The sequence below is a fragment of the Protobothrops mucrosquamatus genome, unplaced genomic scaffold, assembly GCF_001527695.2.
Source record: "Protobothrops mucrosquamatus isolate PMUCROS unplaced genomic scaffold, P.Mucros_1.0 scaffold775, whole genome shotgun sequence".
NCBI lineage: Eukaryota > Metazoa > Chordata > Lepidosauria > Squamata > Viperidae > Protobothrops > Protobothrops mucrosquamatus.
Genome location: NW_015387043.1, coordinates 8,587 through 29,206, shown reverse-complemented (window position 1 = coordinate 29,206; position 20,620 = coordinate 8,587). Strand labels below are relative to the sequence as shown.

Genomic DNA, 20,620 nt, shown 5'->3' with positions numbered 1-20,620 from the left:
AGGCCCCGCCCTCACCCCCCCCCCCGGGTTGAGTGGTCGAAGGCTTTGAGGGGAAGACAAGGCTGCGGTAACTCTTCAGACCTGTGGAAAAATAAACCGTTTGCACGGTTCAGTCGGGGCACTTGAGGGCAGAACAGGCTTTGGCCATGGTCCTCTGTCCCCCGGCAACTTGGCAGGCAGCCATCCTGCTTCTTGCCAAGTACTTGGCCCCGACTGTCAATGGCGCCCGCGCTCTGAACTGACCCTGAGAGGGACCCGTCCGCAGAAGCCCGCCCACTTCACGCGGATTGGCCCACGCTGTGACCGGCTGCCGAGCGCTGCGAATGCTGGGAGAAAGAAAACATGGCGGCGGGGCCCAGCCGGATGGAAATCCAGACCCTTTTCAAGCGTCTGCGAGCTGCGCCGGCCAATAAGGTACGGACGTTTAAAGCGTGTGGGCTGAGGGCTCGATGGTGGTTGTCCGGATCGCGAGACGTTTCAGAGCGGGATTGACCCGTATCTCTCTCTCCCCGCCCCGCCGTCCTCGCCGGTAACCCCTGGACTCCGCACCCGAATGTAGCAACGAGCCTTGGAGTCGAGTGGTTGTCGCATAGCGGTCCGGCATCGGAGTAGCAGCTGCTAATCGGGAACGAGTGGTTGCCTAGGCGACGGATTCGGTTTAAGACCCCACGAGCCGGCTTCTCCGTTACTGGGAGATCCGTTAATTTTAAAACTCACCTTTTTTGTTGTTGCTGTTTCTTGTAGTCCTGTTTTGACTGCGGGGCAAAGAACCCGAGCTGGGCCAGCATCACCTATGGGGTGTTTCTTTGTATCGACTGTTCCGGAATCCACCGCTCGCTGGGCGTTCATGTCAGCTTCATTCGGTAAGTCGTGCTTGGATGTCGGCTAAAGCGAGTTAAAATAGTATCCAGAGCTGCTTAGATCAGTGTTTCTCAACCTTGACCATTTTAAGGCATGTGGACGTCAACTCCCAGAATTCCACAGCCAGCAATGCTGGCTGTGGAATTCTGGGAGTTGACGTCCACATGCCTTAAAATGGTCAAGGTTGAGAAACACTGGCTTAGATGAATTAGCATTCCACATCGTTTGCCCGATTAGATAAGTAATCGTGTTTTTGTATCGAGCAGATCTAGCTTAATTACCTGCAAGTAAGAGGGCAATTGAGTTTTCTTTTCTGTATGGGTACAGAATCCTTTACATATTGTAGAATAGAATATGTAGATACTTCTGTTGGAAGTATCAAGATCACGTGAAGTGTTAATACCACTTTACAATGCCTTAGTAAGGCCACACTTGGAATACTGCATCCAGTTTTGGTCACCACGATGTAAAAAAGATGCTGAGACTCTAGAAAGAGTACAGAGAAGAGCAACAAAGATGATTAGGGGACTGGAGGCTAAAGCATATAAGGAACGGTTGCTGGAATTGGGTATGTCTAGTTTAACGAAGAGAAGGACGAGGGGGGACATGATAGCAGCGTTCCAATATCTCAGGGGCTGCCACAAAGAAGAGGGAGTCAAGCTCTTCTCCAAGGCGCCTGAAGGCAGGACGAGAAGCAACGGGTGGAAACTGATCAAGGAGAGAAGCAACCTAGAACTAAGGAGAAACTTCCTGACAGTTAGAACAATTAACCAGTGGAACAACCTGACTCCAGAAGTGGTGAATGCTCCAACACTGGAAGTTTTTAAGAAGAGACTGGACAGCCATTTGTCTGAAATGGTGTAGGGTTCCTGCCTGGGCAGGGGGTTGGACTCGATGACCTCCAAGGTTCCTTCCAACTTTTTTATTATTATTATTATTATTATTATTATTATTATTATTATTATTATTATTATTATTATTATAATTATAAGGGATCTTGGAGGTCATCCATTCCAACCCCCTGCCTAGGGGATTATTTCAGTTGAATTAATAATTTATGTCTGACAGATGATCAAGGGCAGCTAACTTGGTACGATCTTATTTCCCCAATCCCAGTCTCTTATCATATCAAATAACTGCATTGGTGTATACATTCTTGAGTATGTTAGCCTAACGGTTTTTAAACTCCCTATTTGTTTTCTATCCTGCAATTTTGTTGTCTTAAAAATGTACCAGGTGGCATGATTCTGGTACTTTGTATTGTATCTTTGAGAGCCAGTTTGGTGTCGGGTTAAAGTGTCAGGCTGGAAGCTTTGAGTTCTACTCTTGCCTGAGGCACAAAACCAGCTGGTTGACCTTGAACCAGTCACTGTTTCTCAGTCCTAGAAAGAATGAGGCAAAGTAAACTATCCTGAAATCTTGCTTAGAAAACTTGCAGGGGCTTGTCCAGGCAGTTGTTAGAAGTCAACACTTACTCAAAGGTAGAAAAAAATAATTCTTCCAAGCTCTGAATAATTGACATTAGAAAATGTCAGATTCATCATTTCTTTTACTATAAATCTTTCCTCTACCTCATTGAGTATAGTTTTGCATGTTTTAAGACAGTCTGGTTTATTTATCATCAGATTCTTTTCAGTGATAATGCTCTTTCTGAATTCTATGGATGACTTATTTGGAGACTTTGACTTTGACAATGCAGGCCATATACTTGTTGTGTTGCTTACTTATGCACAACAACTGATTAGCAAACTATAGATGCTTTGTCCTTGATTTGCTTGATGATGTATATGACAAAGAGTTCTGACTTATTCATCATCATCCCTTGTTTGAATAAAATGGCTTCTCCTTTCCCCACTTAAGTTGTCTGCATTTTGTTGGTCACACCCATTTGCATTTATAAAGTACAGTGTTTCAATAAGCATTACATGATGCACAAATGCATTCATTAAGTTTTTGTCCCTATTCTCAGCTTACATGATGTGCAAATGCATTCATTAAGTTTTTGTCCTTATTCTTAATATTTATTAAAAATTCTAATATGCATTGTCCTACATACAAATTCTTCCACATTCTATCTCTTTGTGTATTTGCTTCTAGGCAATGATTATAAAACATTTTCATTCTTAATAATTCCCTAACTATTTAACATGTGTAAGTAGTTGTTTTGGAATAGTTAACAAATGATGGACATCTGTGAAAAGAGAACTAGTTATTAAATGGTGCATTTTGTTTTTTTCCTCTTCATTGTTATCTCATTTCAATGTATTTATGAAGTCTGAAAAATTAGAGACCTACTCACAGAAGATTGTTAAGAGAGTGTTAACAAGAGTGTTAAATTATTTATATTGCAGTATTACTTTATAGTGTAGGTAGGTATAAAGAATCACTGGCTCTGCCAGTGCATTGGATCGGCAGCCCTGTCCAGTATAATCAGTGATGAGGAATGCTGCAGGTTGTAATTCAGAACCATCAACAGTCACAAATTCCCTGCCCTGTTTATATTGTCAAAACTATAGCTTTAGCTTATTTGTTTTGGGTTTGAAATGTTATAAAATGAGTTGGCTGATGGGCACACAGTACCTCTGCTTTAGGAGCCCTCCATAGGCTTTCTGTTAAGTTCTGCATGCAATCCAAACAGCTGGTTTTAGTCTATAAATATCTTTATTGGCACCAGGTTACCCTTAAGACTTCATCTTTTCATTGACCAATCCAATAGTGCCAGGAGAAGCAGTTGCTTGTATACTATTTTGAGGAGGTCAAGGTGTATGTATGTGTGAACATGGAAGCATTTATTTTTTCTGTGATAGGGATTGCCCCTTGGAATGGTCTCCCATTGAGGAGTTGTTTGTGCCCAACATTTACCTCCTGGAAAAAAAGAGAGAGCTTTGGGGGCACAATACCAGGCTGTTGGGAGATTATTTTTTTATTTTTATTTTTTTGCCTTTTCTGATATATTTTTTGTATTCTTACGTCTTTTGGTCTTGCAAACTGCCAAAAACCTGTTTATGATTGTGAAGGCATATAAATCTGGTGAATAAATCAGATTCCCAATTTTGTTAGATAGAAAAAAAATTAGAAGAATTCTGCATTGGAGAAATATCATGACTATCCAGGGCATTCCCTAAACCAAGTGCCCTGGATAGTCAAACTGGTAGTGCCAGCAGTTCTGGAGGGCATAATTTGGGGAAAGTTGATATAACAAGGTGATCTTTATGTTCCTGCAAATTGATTAAAACCTTGGCATGTGCTAGCTTTTTCCTATCTGTTGTGTGAAAGTATTGTCCTAAGAGAAGTGAAAGTACTGTTTTTTGACAGGACAACAGATTATATTGTGACAGAAGGGCATTTTGGCTTTTGGAAATCCTTGATACCTGTATGGTGAATTTGTGTATAATATATAATGCCAATCTTGTCCCCTTTTAGGTCTACAGAGCTTGACTCCAACTGGAGCTGGTTTCAGTTGAGGTGTATGCAAGTGGGGAGCAATGCCAATGCGGTAAGGACCAGTTGAAATGGCATTCTCTGATTTAGATGGGCATTGGATTTTTTTTTAATTCCTTTTTTGGGAGAATGCTGTGATTGGGTACCCGGTAAATAACTTGGTGAATATTTATTAACAAGCTATTTTTTAAAAATTACATGGTAATTTTTTTCAATATTCAGTATTTTTCAATGTTTCTAATACTGAAGCTCAGTCGCTCCATATTTACAGTGTATCTGGAAATATTATCTAGTTTTCAGTTTGTTCTTTTCGATCCTAAAAAAACCAACTGTATTTTCTCTGTTTTCAGACAGCTTTTTTCTGCCAGCATGGCTGTATCACCTCAGATGCCCCTGCCAAGTATAATAGCCGTGCTGCTCACATGTACCGAGAGAAGATCCAGCAGCTGGCAAGTGCTGCCATGGCCAAATATGGAAATGATGTAAGGACTAATAAGTCTGTGCACTGTTGGGGGGCGATGGGAAATTATAAGATTTGCTATAAAAATCCATAGATGATCCTCTCCTTTTTTAGCTCCTGATTGATGGCTTAAGTGGGATTCCTGGCCACTCTCTGGAAAGGAGTGATGCTGATTTCTTCTTGGAGCACACACAGGTGAGTTGAGCCAACTTGAATTGCTCTTTTCAATTGGAAATCTTCCTTGGAGAATTTGTCTGATGAGTTTTCCTTAATGCAGATAATCCTTGGTTAGCGACCACTCATTCGGCAGCCATTTGAAGTTATGACTGCGCTAAACAAGGAGACTTACAGCCAGTTCTTGAAGCTTGTGGCTGTTACAGCATGTTACGTGTTCACTATATTCAACTTTTACTGCCAGTTTCCGACAAACAAAAGTTAATGGAGAAACTGTTGTGATCATGTGATGTCATGCTTAACAACCACACAGGATTTGCTTAACAACTGCAACTAGTTCTGGCATTGTGATATGATATGGTCATATAATATTTTTACTGTATGATCACATCACTTAGTGAATGGGTTCCTGTGCCTAGTTAGAGTTGTTTACCAAGACTACGTAAAGTGTACCTTTTAAATGAGTATTAGTTTATGGTGAACCATTTGAATTGACAACCTGGTCAGAAATTGGCATTTTCATTTTTTTTTCCATTGCAATTCTGAGCTGTCATCATATATATGAAGCTGATTTGTTATGAATTGGGATAGTGCTATGTGCAATAGTATTGGACCCAGTTGATCTTCAAAGCTTTCCCCAGCCTGGTGGCTTCCAGATGTTGAAATTGTCAGAAATCCTGTGAGTTGAAGTCCCAACAAATCTGTCAGGTAACAGATTGTTCCCATTAAAGGAACTGGGATTTTACACTATTATATGTGTGAAGCCTGTATTTTTTCACTGAAATGCAAACCATTCGGACAATTCTTCTTAATAAAAGTTCCTTTGTATTCTTTGTTCAAGCCCAATATAATGCCATTAGACTATGCACATTGTGTCATTCCCTTTTTGTGAATTTCTTGGAAGTGACTGGCTGGCTAGTATCAGAAATGAAGTAATACTCGACTTTACAACCACAATTGACCCCAAAATTTCTGTGAATTAAGTGAATTTTGTCCCATTTTACAACCTTTCTTGCCACAGTTGTTAAGCGAATCACTACAGTTGCTAAGTTGGTAACATGGTTGTTAAGTGAATCTGGCTTCCCAACTGACTGATTGTCAGAAGGTTGCAAAAGGTGAACCCATGACCCCGGGACACTGCAACCGTCATAAATATGAGTCAGTTGTCAAGCCTCTGAATTTGGATCACGTGACCCTGGGGATGCTGCTACAGTCGTAAGTGTAAAAACGATAATAAGTCACTTTTTTCTGTGCCGTTGTAACTTCGAAGGTCACTAAACAAACTGTTGTAAGAAAAGGACTACCTGCCTATACCTCATGGCTCGAATATTTTTTGTTTGGTGATAGGGTCATAATTGATGGTTGGTGGCAACACTATTAGAATGGGACCTATCTTTAAGAAAGTAGTAATACTCACTGTCTACAATGTTGGCTTATTAGTCCAGATCTTGTTTGAGTTATGAATTAACCTTGTTGAGCCTTTCTAAGAACTGATCTGTTTTCTTTAAGGCGTGTAATAACTGGGATGTGGCTAAGATAGAGCAGAGTTCAATAGAGTCCACATCAGAATTGGAGAAACCAACAAAGCCATCTGAAAATAATGAGGTGCCTCGTAAGTACCAAAGCAGAAGCCAGATACTTAGTTTCTCTTTCCGTATTAAATATCTCCACTGGGTGGAATGAACTTTGATTGCTATTAAGCTTGATGATCAGCAGACAATCCACGTCATGCAGACTGTATGTTTTGATAAACCAAAACTATGTAATCCGTTCAGTGATGCATGTAGTAGCTTTATTTTGTTTTCACGAACTGAGCATTTCAGCAATTCTGTATTCCAACAGGATAAATGTATGATATATGAAAGAAGCGTGTCTATTAACTGATAGGTGGCTGTATTCATACACCTAGCTGAGATAATAGCTTGTTTTAATTATAGATTGTTGAGAAAGCAGGATCAAGCTAAACTTTGTAGATAAACAAAGTTGTAATGGCATGTAAAGCTCTTTTCTGTTAATTACTTTCCTTTATTAGCTCCTAGGAGCATTAAAACTAGGAATATGCTAGAAACTGTTAGCCCAGTATCCCCATTTTTATGTTACAGTAAGCCATGGTTACAGTCAGTAGAGTAACAATAAAGAGTAACAATAAGGCATAGATTCAAATTGGTATTCGCTCAATCAGTCATTTGCTGTAAGCGCCTCTCTGATAAGTCCTTCAGTTTATTTCAGTAGCTTCTTCATGGAATTGTGGTATTTGGTGCATGTGTAGTGCTTCTAGAATATCACAGTTTGGGGATTTTTTTTTCCCTCCGTAGAGGCTGACCAAGGTCCATCTATTGAGTTGCTGAGCACCTCTCCCAAAGGTTCTGTTGGTAAGTATAGGTATCTCCTCTGTTTTCCTCAATGCACACTGTTACCAGCAATCATCATTTTCACTTCAGGTGGTTTGCACTGACCATCGATTTATTTCAGATGCTACACTGGGTTGAGAAGATGAATAGTTGTCATTTTGAACTGCTTATTGCGATATTAGAATAGGAACTGAGTAACAAAGATTTTATCTTTTTGGAAACTGTAGAATCGTTGGAAGAAAGGTTAAAATGTCAACGGGTCTAATCCCTTGCTGTCCAGAGGTGGCTATAATTATCTCTAACAGGAAGCCATCCAGCTTCTATTTTTAAATGTTTTAATTCTGAAGAGTTGATAACAGCCGGAGTCAGTTTCATTCCCTGTTAAATAGGTTATCTATCAGAAGGATTTCCCCAGAATTTATTGAAATCCCTGTGATTCTGTAGCCTCAGCTAATATTTCTCAGGAGGATTGAGGTAGTAGCAAGCTGATGCAGCCTTGGCTTGTTCTTCAAGAGTCACATCCAACTAATCCAGACTGTGGCCTGATTCTAATGTCATGGTCTTATATATTATTTATACCTCACGTCTATTATTTTTATGCTTCCATTCACTTTGATGTAAATATCCTTAGGGGGGAAAAAAACCACAACTTTCCATAACATCCATGCTCTTTTCATTTAGGAATATGAGAGGTGCCCTGAATCCTAATAGGAAGAAAAACCTTTAAACACACTATCTTGATTTAAATATCATTTTACATGTGAGTACATGTGATATATTTTGTATATTTATTAATCAACTAATATATGAAATATATCGTATAAATCATCCCTCAAATTTTAACCAAACTACCATAAAAAATGTGCCACCTGCAGATGAGGTGACCTGCATTTTTTATGGTATTTTGGTTTAAATTTCAAGGGTCTGCTTATACGTGAGTATATATGAAAAATAGATATTTCAGAAAAATACAGGTGTTTTATAAAAAAGTATCATTGTAAACAGTCACGGATAAGCATATCAGCAAAAAAAAGCCAAATCCAAGTTTTTGGATGCATTTTGACAAGTAATATTCTTAGCTTCTCTCTGAGTCTGTTCAGTATTTCCGAGATTTGCCAGATGAGATATCTTGTCTGAACTAGGTTTGTAGACCACAGTACAGTCTTGTGTAGGATATCTTGCTGAAGGTCAGACTTGTACGCTCCACCTTCGTCTAAACATCCTCTTTTTAGAATCAAATACATGCGTGTTTCTTTCTCCTTCAGACGCATCCATGTGTCTGTCTCCACAAGGGGCAACTCCGGCCAGAGGTAAACTGGCTCTGTATGGACTATTTGCCGTCCATTTCTGTGGTTCTGCTTCCGGCTCTTGAGTTTATCTGTCTTGCATCTTTTAAGATCTCAACACAACGTGGAAGGAATTGCTCTTACTTAGCAGTCAAATTTAGATTACATTTTGCTTCTGGAATTTTGGCAATTAGTCAAATGGATACAGGTGGCACCACTTGGACAGTTATATTCTACCTGCTTTGGTTGTGTGGGGAACTACCGAGCAACCTGCGACATATGCCTCATTTAAATTTACAGCAATGCTTTGTTTCTACTGGGCTCTTTCCACGGACACTTCTGAGCTCGCTGCGTAGCAAGTCACCACATCTTAGTCTCATAATTCTATCATTTTCTTAACCTGGAAGGAGAGGCCCAAGTGGTGACTAATTTGAAAATGCATGTCATGGCTGGTCATATTGACGCTGAATCTGTGCTGCTGCTGGTTCTGAGGGGTATATTAACCATGTTTATAGGACACTTGGCCACGGTAGTCTTTTAACCATAAAAGTTTTGAAATGCTGTGATGAGTTATTAGTATTCCCAGCAGCTAGAGCCCACCCTTCATTGGTTGTCTTTATTGCAGAAATAAAGCCTTCCCTTATTGGAAAGAAGAAGGCAGGTGCAGCAAAAAAAGGGGTAAGTCTGCTGTCCGAGACGTTGGCTTTCTGTGGCATGCGCCTGCTTGCTTTTTCTGGCATAGCTGTGCCCCATCTGAGTGACCCTTTGCAAGGACTTCCTTTTCTCCTGTGGCTGCTGCCTGTTTTTTTGTGCAAGCTAATGAAGATTTCCCTCCTCCTCCTTCTTCATTTTCTCTGCTCTTGGTGGGCAGCATCATCCAGTTCTCTGGAAACCTTTCTGCATACTAATAGTTTGAAATGGTCCTCTTAATGCCATGGATTTAGTGACCCTGCATTTATTTTTAGCGTGGGTTAACTGTCATGGGCAGATGGTTTCCTCACCTCAGAAATTAACATATTTATGTTTTGGGGAAAAGATACTAGATGCTCCTCCAAATCCCTGCCCCCCCCCTCCGCTTTTGGTTCATGCAGCACAGCTTGCAAAATTGAGGACATTGTTTTATATCTTCGTTTTCTGTAATAAAGTAATTCTGAAATGGCATGATATTCAGACATCTCAGTTTCTGTTGTGCCTTTGCATAGGTTGTTGTAATACAGGGGTAGTCAACCTTGGCTCTTTTATGACTCGTGGACTTCAACTCCCAGAATTCCTGAGTCAGCTATGCTGACTCAGGAATTCTGGGAGTTGAAGTCCACGAGTCATAAAAGAGCCAAGGTTGACTACCCCGGCTGTAATACATGTAAATTCCTCTGATGTTTCAGGCTCAGTGACTTTCACATTTTCTTTGCTTTCCTGGCAATTTTTTTTTTATTTTGCTTCCTTTACTTTAGCTGGGAGCCAAAAAAGGTCTCGGAGCTCAAAAAGTGAGCAGCCAGAGTTTTACGGAAGTCGAACGGCAAGCCCAGATGGCGGAAAAGCTGAAAGAGCAACAAGCAGCTGAGTACAGGAAGGAAGCGGAGGAGTCGATGTGAGTGGCTTTTATATGTAGCCATCCTTAAGTTAGGATATGCCTAGATTTGCTCACACGGGGATTGAACTGGAGAATGAACTCTCGAAACATGGAAAAAGATGTGATGGCCATCTCCAAACCTCAGCATTTATAAATAAAATAATGGGCAGTGCCTGCCCATGAACCTGGTTTGTGATACTTTATATCTATCTATCTATCTATCTATCTATCTATCTATCTATCTATCTATCTATCTATCTATCTATCTATCTATCTATCTATCTATCTATCTATCTATCTATCTATCATCTATCTATCTATCTACCTACCTACCTACCTACCTACCTACCTACCTACCTACAGATAGATATAGATATAGCTATAGAGATAGATATAGATATAGATGATATAGAAAGATAGATAGAGAGATAGATATAGAGATAGAGAGAGTTTTTTCCAGACAGACCGGTCTGATTGATGCACCTTGGTATTTTGACTGCTATACTGCAGTTCTACTTATAATCACTTTTGCTTTGCAGCCCCCCAAACTAGGGGCGTTAAGCAGGCTCAAGTCGCTACTGCGATACATTACAAATTCAAATTTCTTTTTTTGTTGACAAAGAGTTAAAGAGTTAAATGGGAGACTAGAATAGCTATTTCGAGCTTATTTTGCTCTCATCAGCTAGCCATACCCTCTATGGGATTCGAACCTGGGCAGCCTGCATGCTAGGCAGTTGTATTAACCTCCAGAATATATATATATATATATACTCGTATGGTTTGGTGATGCTTGTGGTATCTTTCTCACAGAGTGGCCTCAATGAGATTGGCCTATCAAGAGCTTCAAATTGATCGGAAGAAGGAGGAGAAGAAACTTCAAAACCTAGAAGGGAAGAAGCGTGAGCAGGCTGAAAGACTAGGCATGGGCTTGGTGTCCAGAAGGTAATTTACTTTATTGGAGAATAAAAGCCTGGCTCACCACTTATGTCATGCCTGGCATGAAGCACTTAGGAGTCTCAGCAGGCCTGATCTGTGCCTTGGCTATTTCCAAAGTCTGTTTGGATGCTGTATATATTCAACCCCCTTGGTGCCAATTGGTTAACATTGTGGCCCTTACAGTAAGAAGTTGCAGTAAGAAAAGTCAGCCATATCCAAGAAGAGGCTAACGTGATATTCAAATAGTTTTCAGAAATCTGTACAAGTTAGGGAAATCCTTTTTTAACAAATAAAGCACAAACTATAATAGAAAAGGGTAATAAAAGAAGATAATAAGGATGACGATGACGCTGATGCTGATGCTGCCAAGAGTTACAGTGAGGGAAGATGGGCATTCTATAAATTTTATAAGTAAATAAAATAAATGATGATGCAGAAAGAAAAATAAAGACAGCATGGCAAAAACTATCAAGAATTTACTGAGAACTTATTTAAATGTTTTTGAAGCGGAAAACCAGCTGATAAAAGAACTGGACCAGAAAAGTAGAAGATTCTCAGGGAAGATATAGATACTGCAGAGAAATTGAGCAAGTCCTTTGCATCTGTCTTTACTACAGAAAATATAGGGAAGCTGCCTGAGCTTGTATTGATTTTCTTAGGTAGAGGATTGGAAACTTTAAAACTAATTGAAGTAACAACGGAAGGTGTAGTAGGTCAGCTTGAGAGATGACATTGTAACAAATCATCAGGTTCTGATGGCATCTACCTGAAAGTTCTTATAAACAACAGTGTGAAATTGTTGACTTCCCATCAAAAATATCTAGTTTTTCACTCAATTTAAGCTCAGTATAAGAAGACTGAAAAGTCCCTAACGTAATGTAATTTAAACGACAAGAAACTCGAGGGAGTTTGGGGAAATTTACACTGTGGATCAGTCAGCTTAAGGTCTGTTGCAAACAAATCAATAGTAATCAGTAACTAAGCACAGGGAGCAAAACAGGTTTTAAAAGAAGTTTTGCATGGATTCCACAAAAAATTCTTTTGGAGATTATTTTAAAGAAGACTTCGGCAGCCTTCTTCATATAGGACCAAAGGCTACGCCGCCACCATTTCTGAACAGATCACAAGACTTCTGGGACACTGTCATTTGCATAGATGGGACCAAAGTGGAGATGTTTGGCTATAATGCACAGTGTCACATTTGGTGAAAACCAGACACAGCATATCAGCACAAACAACTCATATCAAGCACGGTTGTGGAGGGGTGATGATTTGGGTTTGTTTTGCAGCCACAGGACCTGGGCATCTTGCAGTCATTTAGTCAACCATGAACATCTCCATATACCAAAGTATTCTAGAGTCAAATGTGAGGCCATCTGTCCAATAGCTAAAGCTTGACTGACATTGGGTCATGCAACAGGACAATGATCCCACGAACACCAGCAAATCTACAACAGAGAGGTGGAAAAAAGAAAAGAATCAAGGTGTTGCAATGGTCCAGTCAAAGTCCGGACCTCAACCCAATTGAAATGCTGTGTCAGGACCTCAAGAGAGCTGTGCATAAACAAATGTCCACAAACCTCAATGAAGCAAAGCAGTGTTGTAAAGAAAAGTGGGCCAGAATTCTTCCACAATGATGTGAGAGACTGATAAAGTCATACAGAAAATATTACTTCAAGTTATTGCTGCTAAATGTGGTTCTACAAGCTGTTGAATCATAAGGTGTATTTAGTTTTTCACATATGGTCTCTCCATTTTACCTTTCTTTTTGTAAAATGAATGATGACATGGTGTAATATGTCACGTTGTTAATCTGAAGTTGTATTTACCTACTTTTAAGAACTGCTAAGGACCAAGTGATTTTTACTATGTACGAATATACAAAAAACCCAGAACTCAAAGAGGGTGTACTTCACATGACCATACATACATACATACATACATACATACATATTTATATTTGGGACTATGGACCAGATGATTTTGAGTGGTGCGCTACTTCCAGCTCATGAGCCTTAAGATGTCAATCCCTGTTTTAGAGTATCAGCAAGTAAACAAGTTGAAAAGAACTTTGTTGCTATTGTATAGTTGGATTTTCATAAAGTCTGTCACAATCTTATCAAAAGCTGTTCAGCAAACTTAGCTGTCCTAAACTAAGCAGGCCTGTACATTTATGGATTACTAATTGATAAAAAACAAATAGTGTAGGAATGAATGGGCCGTTTTCTCAAACAGATAGAAGTAAGAACTAGGGTCCCTCAAAGTTCACTATTGAGACCGATACGTTCTAATTTGTACATAGACAAATTGTCTTAGAACTAAGTAGTGAACCAGCCAAAATTATGAATGCTGTTCAACTATTTAGGGTGGGGAAAACCAAAAGGATCATGAAAATATCCAGAAGGCTCTCTTTAAACTAAATGAACTATCACCCAAGTGGCAAAAGCAGTTCGTTTTAAGTAAGTGGAAAGTGATATATGCCAGGGTAATTCTAGTGTTGAAGAAATATTTGGAAGTATGGAGTTTTGCCAGGCCTTTTAACTTTGCATTGTTTCTTCTAGTTCCATTTCGCATTCTGTCCTGTCTGAGATGCAAGTCATAGAACAAGAAACACCAGCGAGTGTAAAGTCCTCTCGGTCTCAGCTGGGCCTCTTTGAAGATACAGGAAGCTTCACATCTGGACCACCCAAGTACGACCAAGCTTTGCTGAGTTTTTAGTTCTGTTAGCATTTCTCTATCTGGCCTGCGTAGATTCCTTTCTCTCATTTGTTCCTAGGTACAAAGATAATCCATTCTCACTGGGAGATGGTTTTGGCTCACAGTGGGAAACAGAAATGCCCTCCTGGGGACTTGACAAAAGAGAAGAGGAGATAGACATCACAGTCTCAAGCATCCGACCCATTGGTGACAGGTAAAGGAAGGGGAATACAGTCCTTTGCTCTCACGCAGAGTTGTGTGAATGGAGAGTAAGGGGGGGGGGGATCTGCTTGAAATGTATAGTCAGTGAAAGATTTCAGTGCTTTTCTCCCCTACTCAGACCGACCAACAGAAGAGAAACGGATAGCAAGGCATCAGTAGCAGAGTCTAACGAAGCTCGACAGAAGTTTGCGGGTGCCAAAGCCATCTCATCTGACATGTTCTTTGGACGAGAAGTTGATGCTGAGGTAGGTTTTCTATGATTTCTCTGCCCACAGAGGCCAATTTCTGACCATTGTGAATAGCAGTGTTCCTGATTGATGCCCTGTTTCCCCGAAAATAAGGCCCAACTGGAAAATAAGCCCTAGCTTGATTTTTTTTTTCAGGACACTCGTAATATAAGCCCCACCCCAAAAATAAGCCCCAGTTAAGTTCGTCAGCCAGACGGAAGCGTTTAGTACCATATTTTCCTGAATGTAAGCCCTAACCGGAAAATAAGTCCCAATAAGTCTCTTGGAGCAAAAAATTAATATAAGCCCCGGTCTTATTTTCGGGGAAACACGGGTATTAGCTTTCCCCCCTTATTTTTAAAAACATTTTTATTTCCATTATTTTTAAAAGTCTTTTTATTTCCACCAGTATGAGGCCAGATCCCGACTCCAGCAGCTCTCAGGAAGCAATGCCATTAGTTCCGTTGATCTTTTCGGAGAATCTGAAGCAGCAAATTTGGGTATGTCCATCAAAAACAAAAGAATTATTCTTTTGGAACTGTGCTGTGATAGTTCATGACTCGCGCCATGGCTTTGCTGCCATTAGTTCCATACTGAGGACAGTTGGTATACAGCAGTGAGTAGAGCAGGGGTGTCAAACTCAATTTGATTGAAGGCCGCATCAGCATTGCGGTTGCCCTCGGGGGGCCGGGTGGGTGCGGCCTACTGGGTGGGTGTGGGTGGAGTGGGTGTGGCCTACTGGGTGGGTGTGGGTGGAGTGGGTGTGGCCTACTGGGTGGGCATGGCCAGCTCTACATCATTCGCATCAAGGGTGCCTGTGGGGGCCTGGGCAGGAGTGGGACAGATCTGAGGGTCTCTGGCAGAAAGGGGTGGGACCAAGGCAGAGCCCATCAAGCCGGATATGTGAAGTAGGTGAGGGCCATTTACTGGCCACTTCCAGGCGATGGTGCATTTCTTCATTCCTCATAAAGCGTGACACCTCCCCAGCATGCACCCAGGGGGCGGGGCCGACGCGGCAGGGGCTGGTTCCTCGCTGTTTCCAGACGGCCTTGTGGAGCTAAGACTGAATGCATTTCAGCATAGATGGCCACCACAAAATTGTACATTGGCTCTCGGCCGGCCTGGGCCAGGGCCAAGGCAGCGGGGGCCGTTCCCTCACTGTTTCCAGGATGGCTTCGCGGGCCACATGAAACCACTTCGCGGGCCGCATCCGGCCCCCGGGCCTTGTGTTTGACATGTCTGGAGTAGAGTAACACTTGTAAAAATGAGTGAGTTCAAGCAGTTAAGTTCTCTCTCATAAGAGGAGCTTCTTTATTTTGCGAAGATCTATCGGCCTTCATATTTATATTTTTTTCCTTCCCTGCAGGAGGTGTATCCATTGGAAATGTACTACCTGCTGCTGACATTGCTCAGTTCAAGCAGGGAGTAAAGTCTGTTGCTGGCAAGATGGCTGTCCTGGCCAATGGTGTGATGAACTCGCTGCAGGTGAGAAGTGAAAGGGAAGTTATTTATCATACTTATATATATTATCTTGATCAAGATGATGTACATTGTCCTCATTTTATTTTGTTACAGCAATAGCAAGCTGTAAGCTGGGTTGAAAGAGAATCATTGGCCCATACTCACCCAATGAGTTTCTGTGGTGGTGGATGAATTAGAATCCAAGTGTCCTCAGGACTAATCCAGTGTCTAACCACTGCACAACACGGGCTTCCCCATCATCTATTTACTATTAAATTTTACAAGAGCTTTTAAATGGGTGATTAAATGTGCTTACATGAACAACATACGTGATATCTGAAGAACCTCATATGATAGTGTAGACCAGGGGTAGTCAACCTTGGCTCTTTTATGACTCGTGGACTTCAATTCCCAGAATTCCTGAGCCAGCTTAGCTGGCTCAGGAATTCTGGGAGTTGAAGTCCACGAGTCATAAAAGAGCCAAGGTTGACTACCCCCGGTGTAGACTACGTAGTTCTTTAATATTTTGAGAGTGTGTTGTGGATGCCATTGGGGATACGAAACAATGAGTGAAACTGCTATTCCTATCACCTCTGCCTCCTTAGAGTTCTCTCTCTGTGTCTAGTTTTTTTTTTTTCCTGGGCAGTTGAGCATGCTTCTAAACAAGACCTTGAGTTGCCATTATCCAAAACATTACCGAAAATAATGATTAATGCCCGAGGCTGGCCATTTGCATTTCAACATGCTTTTTTCCTATATGTTTTTTTAAACAGAAGAATTTGAAAGACAGTTTTAAAATCTGGGTCCTGGAGCCTAGCGCACATTTTGATGCTCACGGGCATCACATTCTTTAATTCTGCCATATGGGCTATAAAGGCACTAATTAAAATACCTCCAAGACAAAATAGTTGATTAGTCCACTTTAAGAAAGATTGTATTTTTCATGGTCAATTTGAACTTGCAAATTTTATAACGCTACATGGATCCAGTTGGATAATTTCACTCTATGCAAATCAGTGTTAAAATGTTGATTTTGAGTAGAAAGATTGATAATACAGCAAGATATATCTCCTAACTCAGTGGTGGCGAACCTATGCCACGTGTGCCAGAGGCGGCACTCAGAGCCCTCTCTGTGGGCACGCGCACCATGCCCCAGAGATGGCAACCATCCCTCTTCAACCAGCCGCCTGCTAACTCGCCCAGGTCCCATGTGGCCAGATGCATCCCAGCATGGCTGGTTTCCCTCCTCCCTGTCCCATCTTTCCTGGCCTCGTATGCTCTCCTTTTCCTGGGCACAACCCACTGCATCGCCTCCTCAGCTGTCGGCCAACCGTCCAGGTCAAAGGCGGCTTCTCTGAACTGCTGGCGGCGGGCTGCGGAGCCCCAGAGTGTGCCAGTCGAGGGGCCGGCAGGCTGTGGCTGCTGACAGACACTGTCGGCCCCCATGCGCTCGCTGGCCTCTGTGTGTGGAGACCGATGGTGTCAGGCAGCAGCCCCGGCCCCTGGCTCACCTTGCCCTGCGACATTGGCACCCCTGCCCTGCCCGCCTCACCCCGCAGGATGAGCCTCCTGCCCACCGCCCCACCTGCCAGAGACCCCCTGGATCTCCCCCAGCCCTGCCTGTCCCCCACAAGCATCCCTTCCTATGAGCAAGATCAAGGTGACTACGCCCACCTTGGCCACACCCACCCAGACTTCCATGACCACCACAGCCATGCCCACCCAGTGGGCCATGCCCACCTGGCACCCAGCGATAAATAAGTGAGTTTTGGGTTGCAGTTTGGGCACTCGGTCTCTAAAAGGTTCGCCATCACTGTCCTAACTAATGCTGTACTTATGGGATTTGCAGCCCTACCTGAACTGTATTTATATAGTATGCAGTTAAAATCTTTAAAGAGACTTCTGAACTCTCCAAAGGAGGTAATCATATGAAAACAAACCCAAACATAGCACAGACATCAGGACGAGACCCAATAAGAGCACTTAACACCTTCTGTATTGTAGACAGTACAATATTGTTTTGCTGAGGTTGATGGTGAGATATAAAATGGTAGGAAATTTAAGGATAAAAATAGCGGAAAAAATTAAACTGAAGGATCTTCCCAAAACAAAACATATTGCTAGTGCATAAGTTGTTCCGGAGTTTTGATTAGATTCAACTTGCAAGTTTGGTGAACACATTTTCTTGAACAATAAGGTTCATGTTTCTCATGTACTTAATAATGGGTCAAGAGAAAAGAAAGAACCACCTTGGACTATCTTGAATAGTGACCCAGATTCCATTCTGGTTCAGACTTACTTTAGGCTTGGTGTGCAAGTCTTGAGTTCAAGCCCGCACTCCATCTGTTTTTATTTATTTATTTATTATTTAAATGTATATACCGCCCTATCTCCCTTACGGGACTCAGGGCGGTGAACAGGCAATAATAAAATCACAATAAATATTGAATAAAAAGCCTGCTCTAAAATACCCCATATAAAACCCCTAGCAAAGCCCAATCAAAAGAACGCCAGGCCGGCCGCATGGAATAGATGGGTTTTCAAGACTCGGCGGAAGAGGCGCAGGTCCGCAACTGTACGTAGGTCGGGGGGGTAGGTCATTCCAGAGGGCAGGAGCTGCCACAGAAAAGGCTCTCCCCCTGGGGGTCGCCAGCCGGCATTGACTGGCCGACGGCACCCTAAGGAGGCCCTCTCTGTGGGAGCGGACTGGTCGAAGGGAGATATTTGGTAGGAGGCGGTCTTTTATACTTGTGTTAATTACGTAAACATGCGTGTTCAAAGAATTGTCCAGTAACGAAGCTAAAACAAATTCCCATGCTGATCTTTTTCTGACATTTCTGGGAGGACTGCATAGAATTTGCCAATAATATCTTTTTGTGGACCACCTCACCGTTCAGATCTTAGCAGGATCACCTTTGTTTTTTGGTATGACTGCCTCATAAGTAATAACTTTTGTTTATCAGCTTTGGACTAGTTTTCATAGCGAAATGCCTAGAAATCTTCAAGCAGGTTTATAGACAATTTGTTAAGTGATTTTTTTTCTCCTCTCTTTGTCTCTTTTCCCTCCTACCCTTAGGACCGCTATGGTTCATATTGATGATTTAGAAGATTTTATCTCTTGGCCATCGGGATAACACCACTTGAACTTGGAAACACCACATGGGAACTCTACAGGATAACTTCTGAGCTGAGCATAGCTGAGGGCTGCTTGAGAATAGAGGAAACGGATATGCTTGTCCTGTACTCAAAAAGGTTTTCTGGACATTGTTTTGTATTAGAAAACATATTTTGTCAAAACCCAGCCTTCAGCGACTGAAGTACGGGCCTTTCCAGAGAACATCCCTCTGCTGCTATGGATTGAGATAGGGTGCAGATGTCATTGTGGTGCTGCTCTTTATATTTCTCTTTCTCTCCCCGACTGCTATTGGTGGACTTAGTATTGTGGAAGCAGGAAAGTAGTGTGTAATATTTTTTCACGCTCCTGCATGAATTCAGAGGCAAATTACAGTACTTGTTGCATTGATGGAGACTCTATAACCTATGCTCCAGATTAGAGTGAAGCCCATAGTAATCTTACTGCCTTAAGGAACCAGTGTGATGCACCGCTTTAGAATAATGGCTTGTGAAAAGCACAAACGTACAGCATGCAGTGAAAGGTCAGCACTCTCGGTCTTAGTTAAGATGCTTTTCTTTTTCAAATATGACCGATGATAAATTTACGCAGGAGATTGGAGATCTTCAGCGATAAGCAAGGAAGGGCTATCAAACCTTTCCTATAATCAGTTGTCCATTGGGTGCTGTCTTTTATTTCATAAGTTAAGAGAAATGAGCGTTGACTCTATTCACTCCGTTCACCATGTCCCACTTTTGTTGCACAACCACTGCTACTACTGCTTTCCTTCCGAAACACAATAATGGACTTGACTGAACACCATAGCTCTCTTGCAAATTATACGGAAACAAGACCAGTTTCAAGAAAACTTCTTCCACCTATCCAGGCGTCACTGTTGTCCCTATGCTTTCTGGGATTGTTCTCATAAACTGTTAATAGCTTTATTGATCGGAGAGGAACTGGAGCAGATAAATGCTCCTTCCCGGCCTACATTGCTAATCTCATGCCTGGGATGATAAAAGGTATTTTGCTCCACAGCGCCCATTGCATCTGCATGCTGAATCCCACGTTTCAGTGACGTTTTTCCACTGGAGCATTCTCATTTCGGCAGAGTGGGAGAATTATTTCCTTGTGAAATGGTGCTTACTGTTGTAACCATTTTGCATTCAAATTGCATGATTGTTGCTGCTGCTGCTGCTGCACAGTGGGTTTATCTGGAAACTGCCACCAAATCCAGTGTGTCCCCTAAGAAGACAAGCCTGTCGTTTAATAGGAAGCCTAATTGCCAAGAATACATTGAAATGATGTCTTGAGTTTCAGTGAGGCACACTTGCTAGAGGCAGCTAAGGTTACCAATGTCCTTTGAGGTTACCCACTTTCACGTTAGTGTAACTCATTAGTGCAATTAATCTGCTTACTCCTTGTGCACTTCCTATGAAAATAAATGCCTGCATGGACTGACCAGAAATATCCCCCTTTGCTTGCTTCTCCTTTGTATTCATAGGGTTCTGAAAAATACCCTCTCCAGTTTCGAGTGTTGCAGATTTAAAACTGCTTGCTCAGCAAGACGTTTGCAGAGCTTCCTATCAGACCACTGCCTTTTTACTCAAAGAGATTGGAAGAGGTTTCCCTGCTTGGGCCATCTCTGTACTTGAAATTCATCGTAATATTCATAAGTGATATGCGGCCAAAGTTATGGCACTGCTTTACGGGGTTTTCATGGTGAGGGCTATGGACTCCTCCTCCTCTCCAATAAATCAGATTGGATTCCTGTGTTCTCAATTCCTTGTGGTTCTTATTTTCTTCGGCTCCAAATAATAAT

At 41.8% G+C, this 20,620-nt stretch overlaps 1 protein-coding gene across 2 annotated transcripts; it reads left to right on the top strand.

Annotated features, from left to right (window-relative positions):
* Window positions 1-323: 323 nt before the first annotated feature.
* ARFGAP2 (ADP ribosylation factor GTPase activating protein 2) lies at window positions 324-20,581 on the top strand. 2 transcript variants are annotated; one of them, XM_015818645.1, is made up of 17 exons: window positions 324-414; window positions 745-863; window positions 4,285-4,357; window positions 4,653-4,784; window positions 4,877-4,957; window positions 6,446-6,548; window positions 7,252-7,308; window positions 8,553-8,597; window positions 9,199-9,251; window positions 10,025-10,161; window positions 10,954-11,085; window positions 13,641-13,769; window positions 13,856-13,990; window positions 14,117-14,243; window positions 14,635-14,725; window positions 15,592-15,710; window positions 18,763-20,581. In XM_015818645.1, exons 1-17 carry the CDS (start codon window positions 343-345, stop codon window positions 18,781-18,783), a joined length of 1,626 nt encoding a protein of 541 aa, XP_015674131.1. In that variant the 5' UTR covers window positions 324-342; the 3' UTR covers window positions 18,784-20,581. The 2 variants fall into 2 exon arrangements, with proteins under 2 accessions (XP_015674131.1, XP_015674132.1); XM_015818646.1 differs by lacking the exon at window positions 8,553-8,597.
* The last annotated feature ends 39 nt before the right edge of the window (window positions 20,582-20,620 follow it).

Excerpts from the sequence above, each read along its gene's own strand:
- ARFGAP2 (XM_015818645.1), top strand. The coding sequence starts at position 343 with ATGGCGGCGGGGCCCAGCCGGATGGAAATCCAGACCCTTTTCAAGCGT. Across the intron at positions 6,549-7,251 it reads TGAAAATAATGAGGTGCCTC|AGGCTGACCAAGGTCCATCT; the intron begins GTAAGTACCAAA and ends TTCCCTCCGTAG. Across the intron at positions 11,086-13,640 it reads ATGGGCTTGGTGTCCAGAAG|TTCCATTTCGCATTCTGTCC; the intron begins GTAATTTACTTT and ends TGTTTCTTCTAG.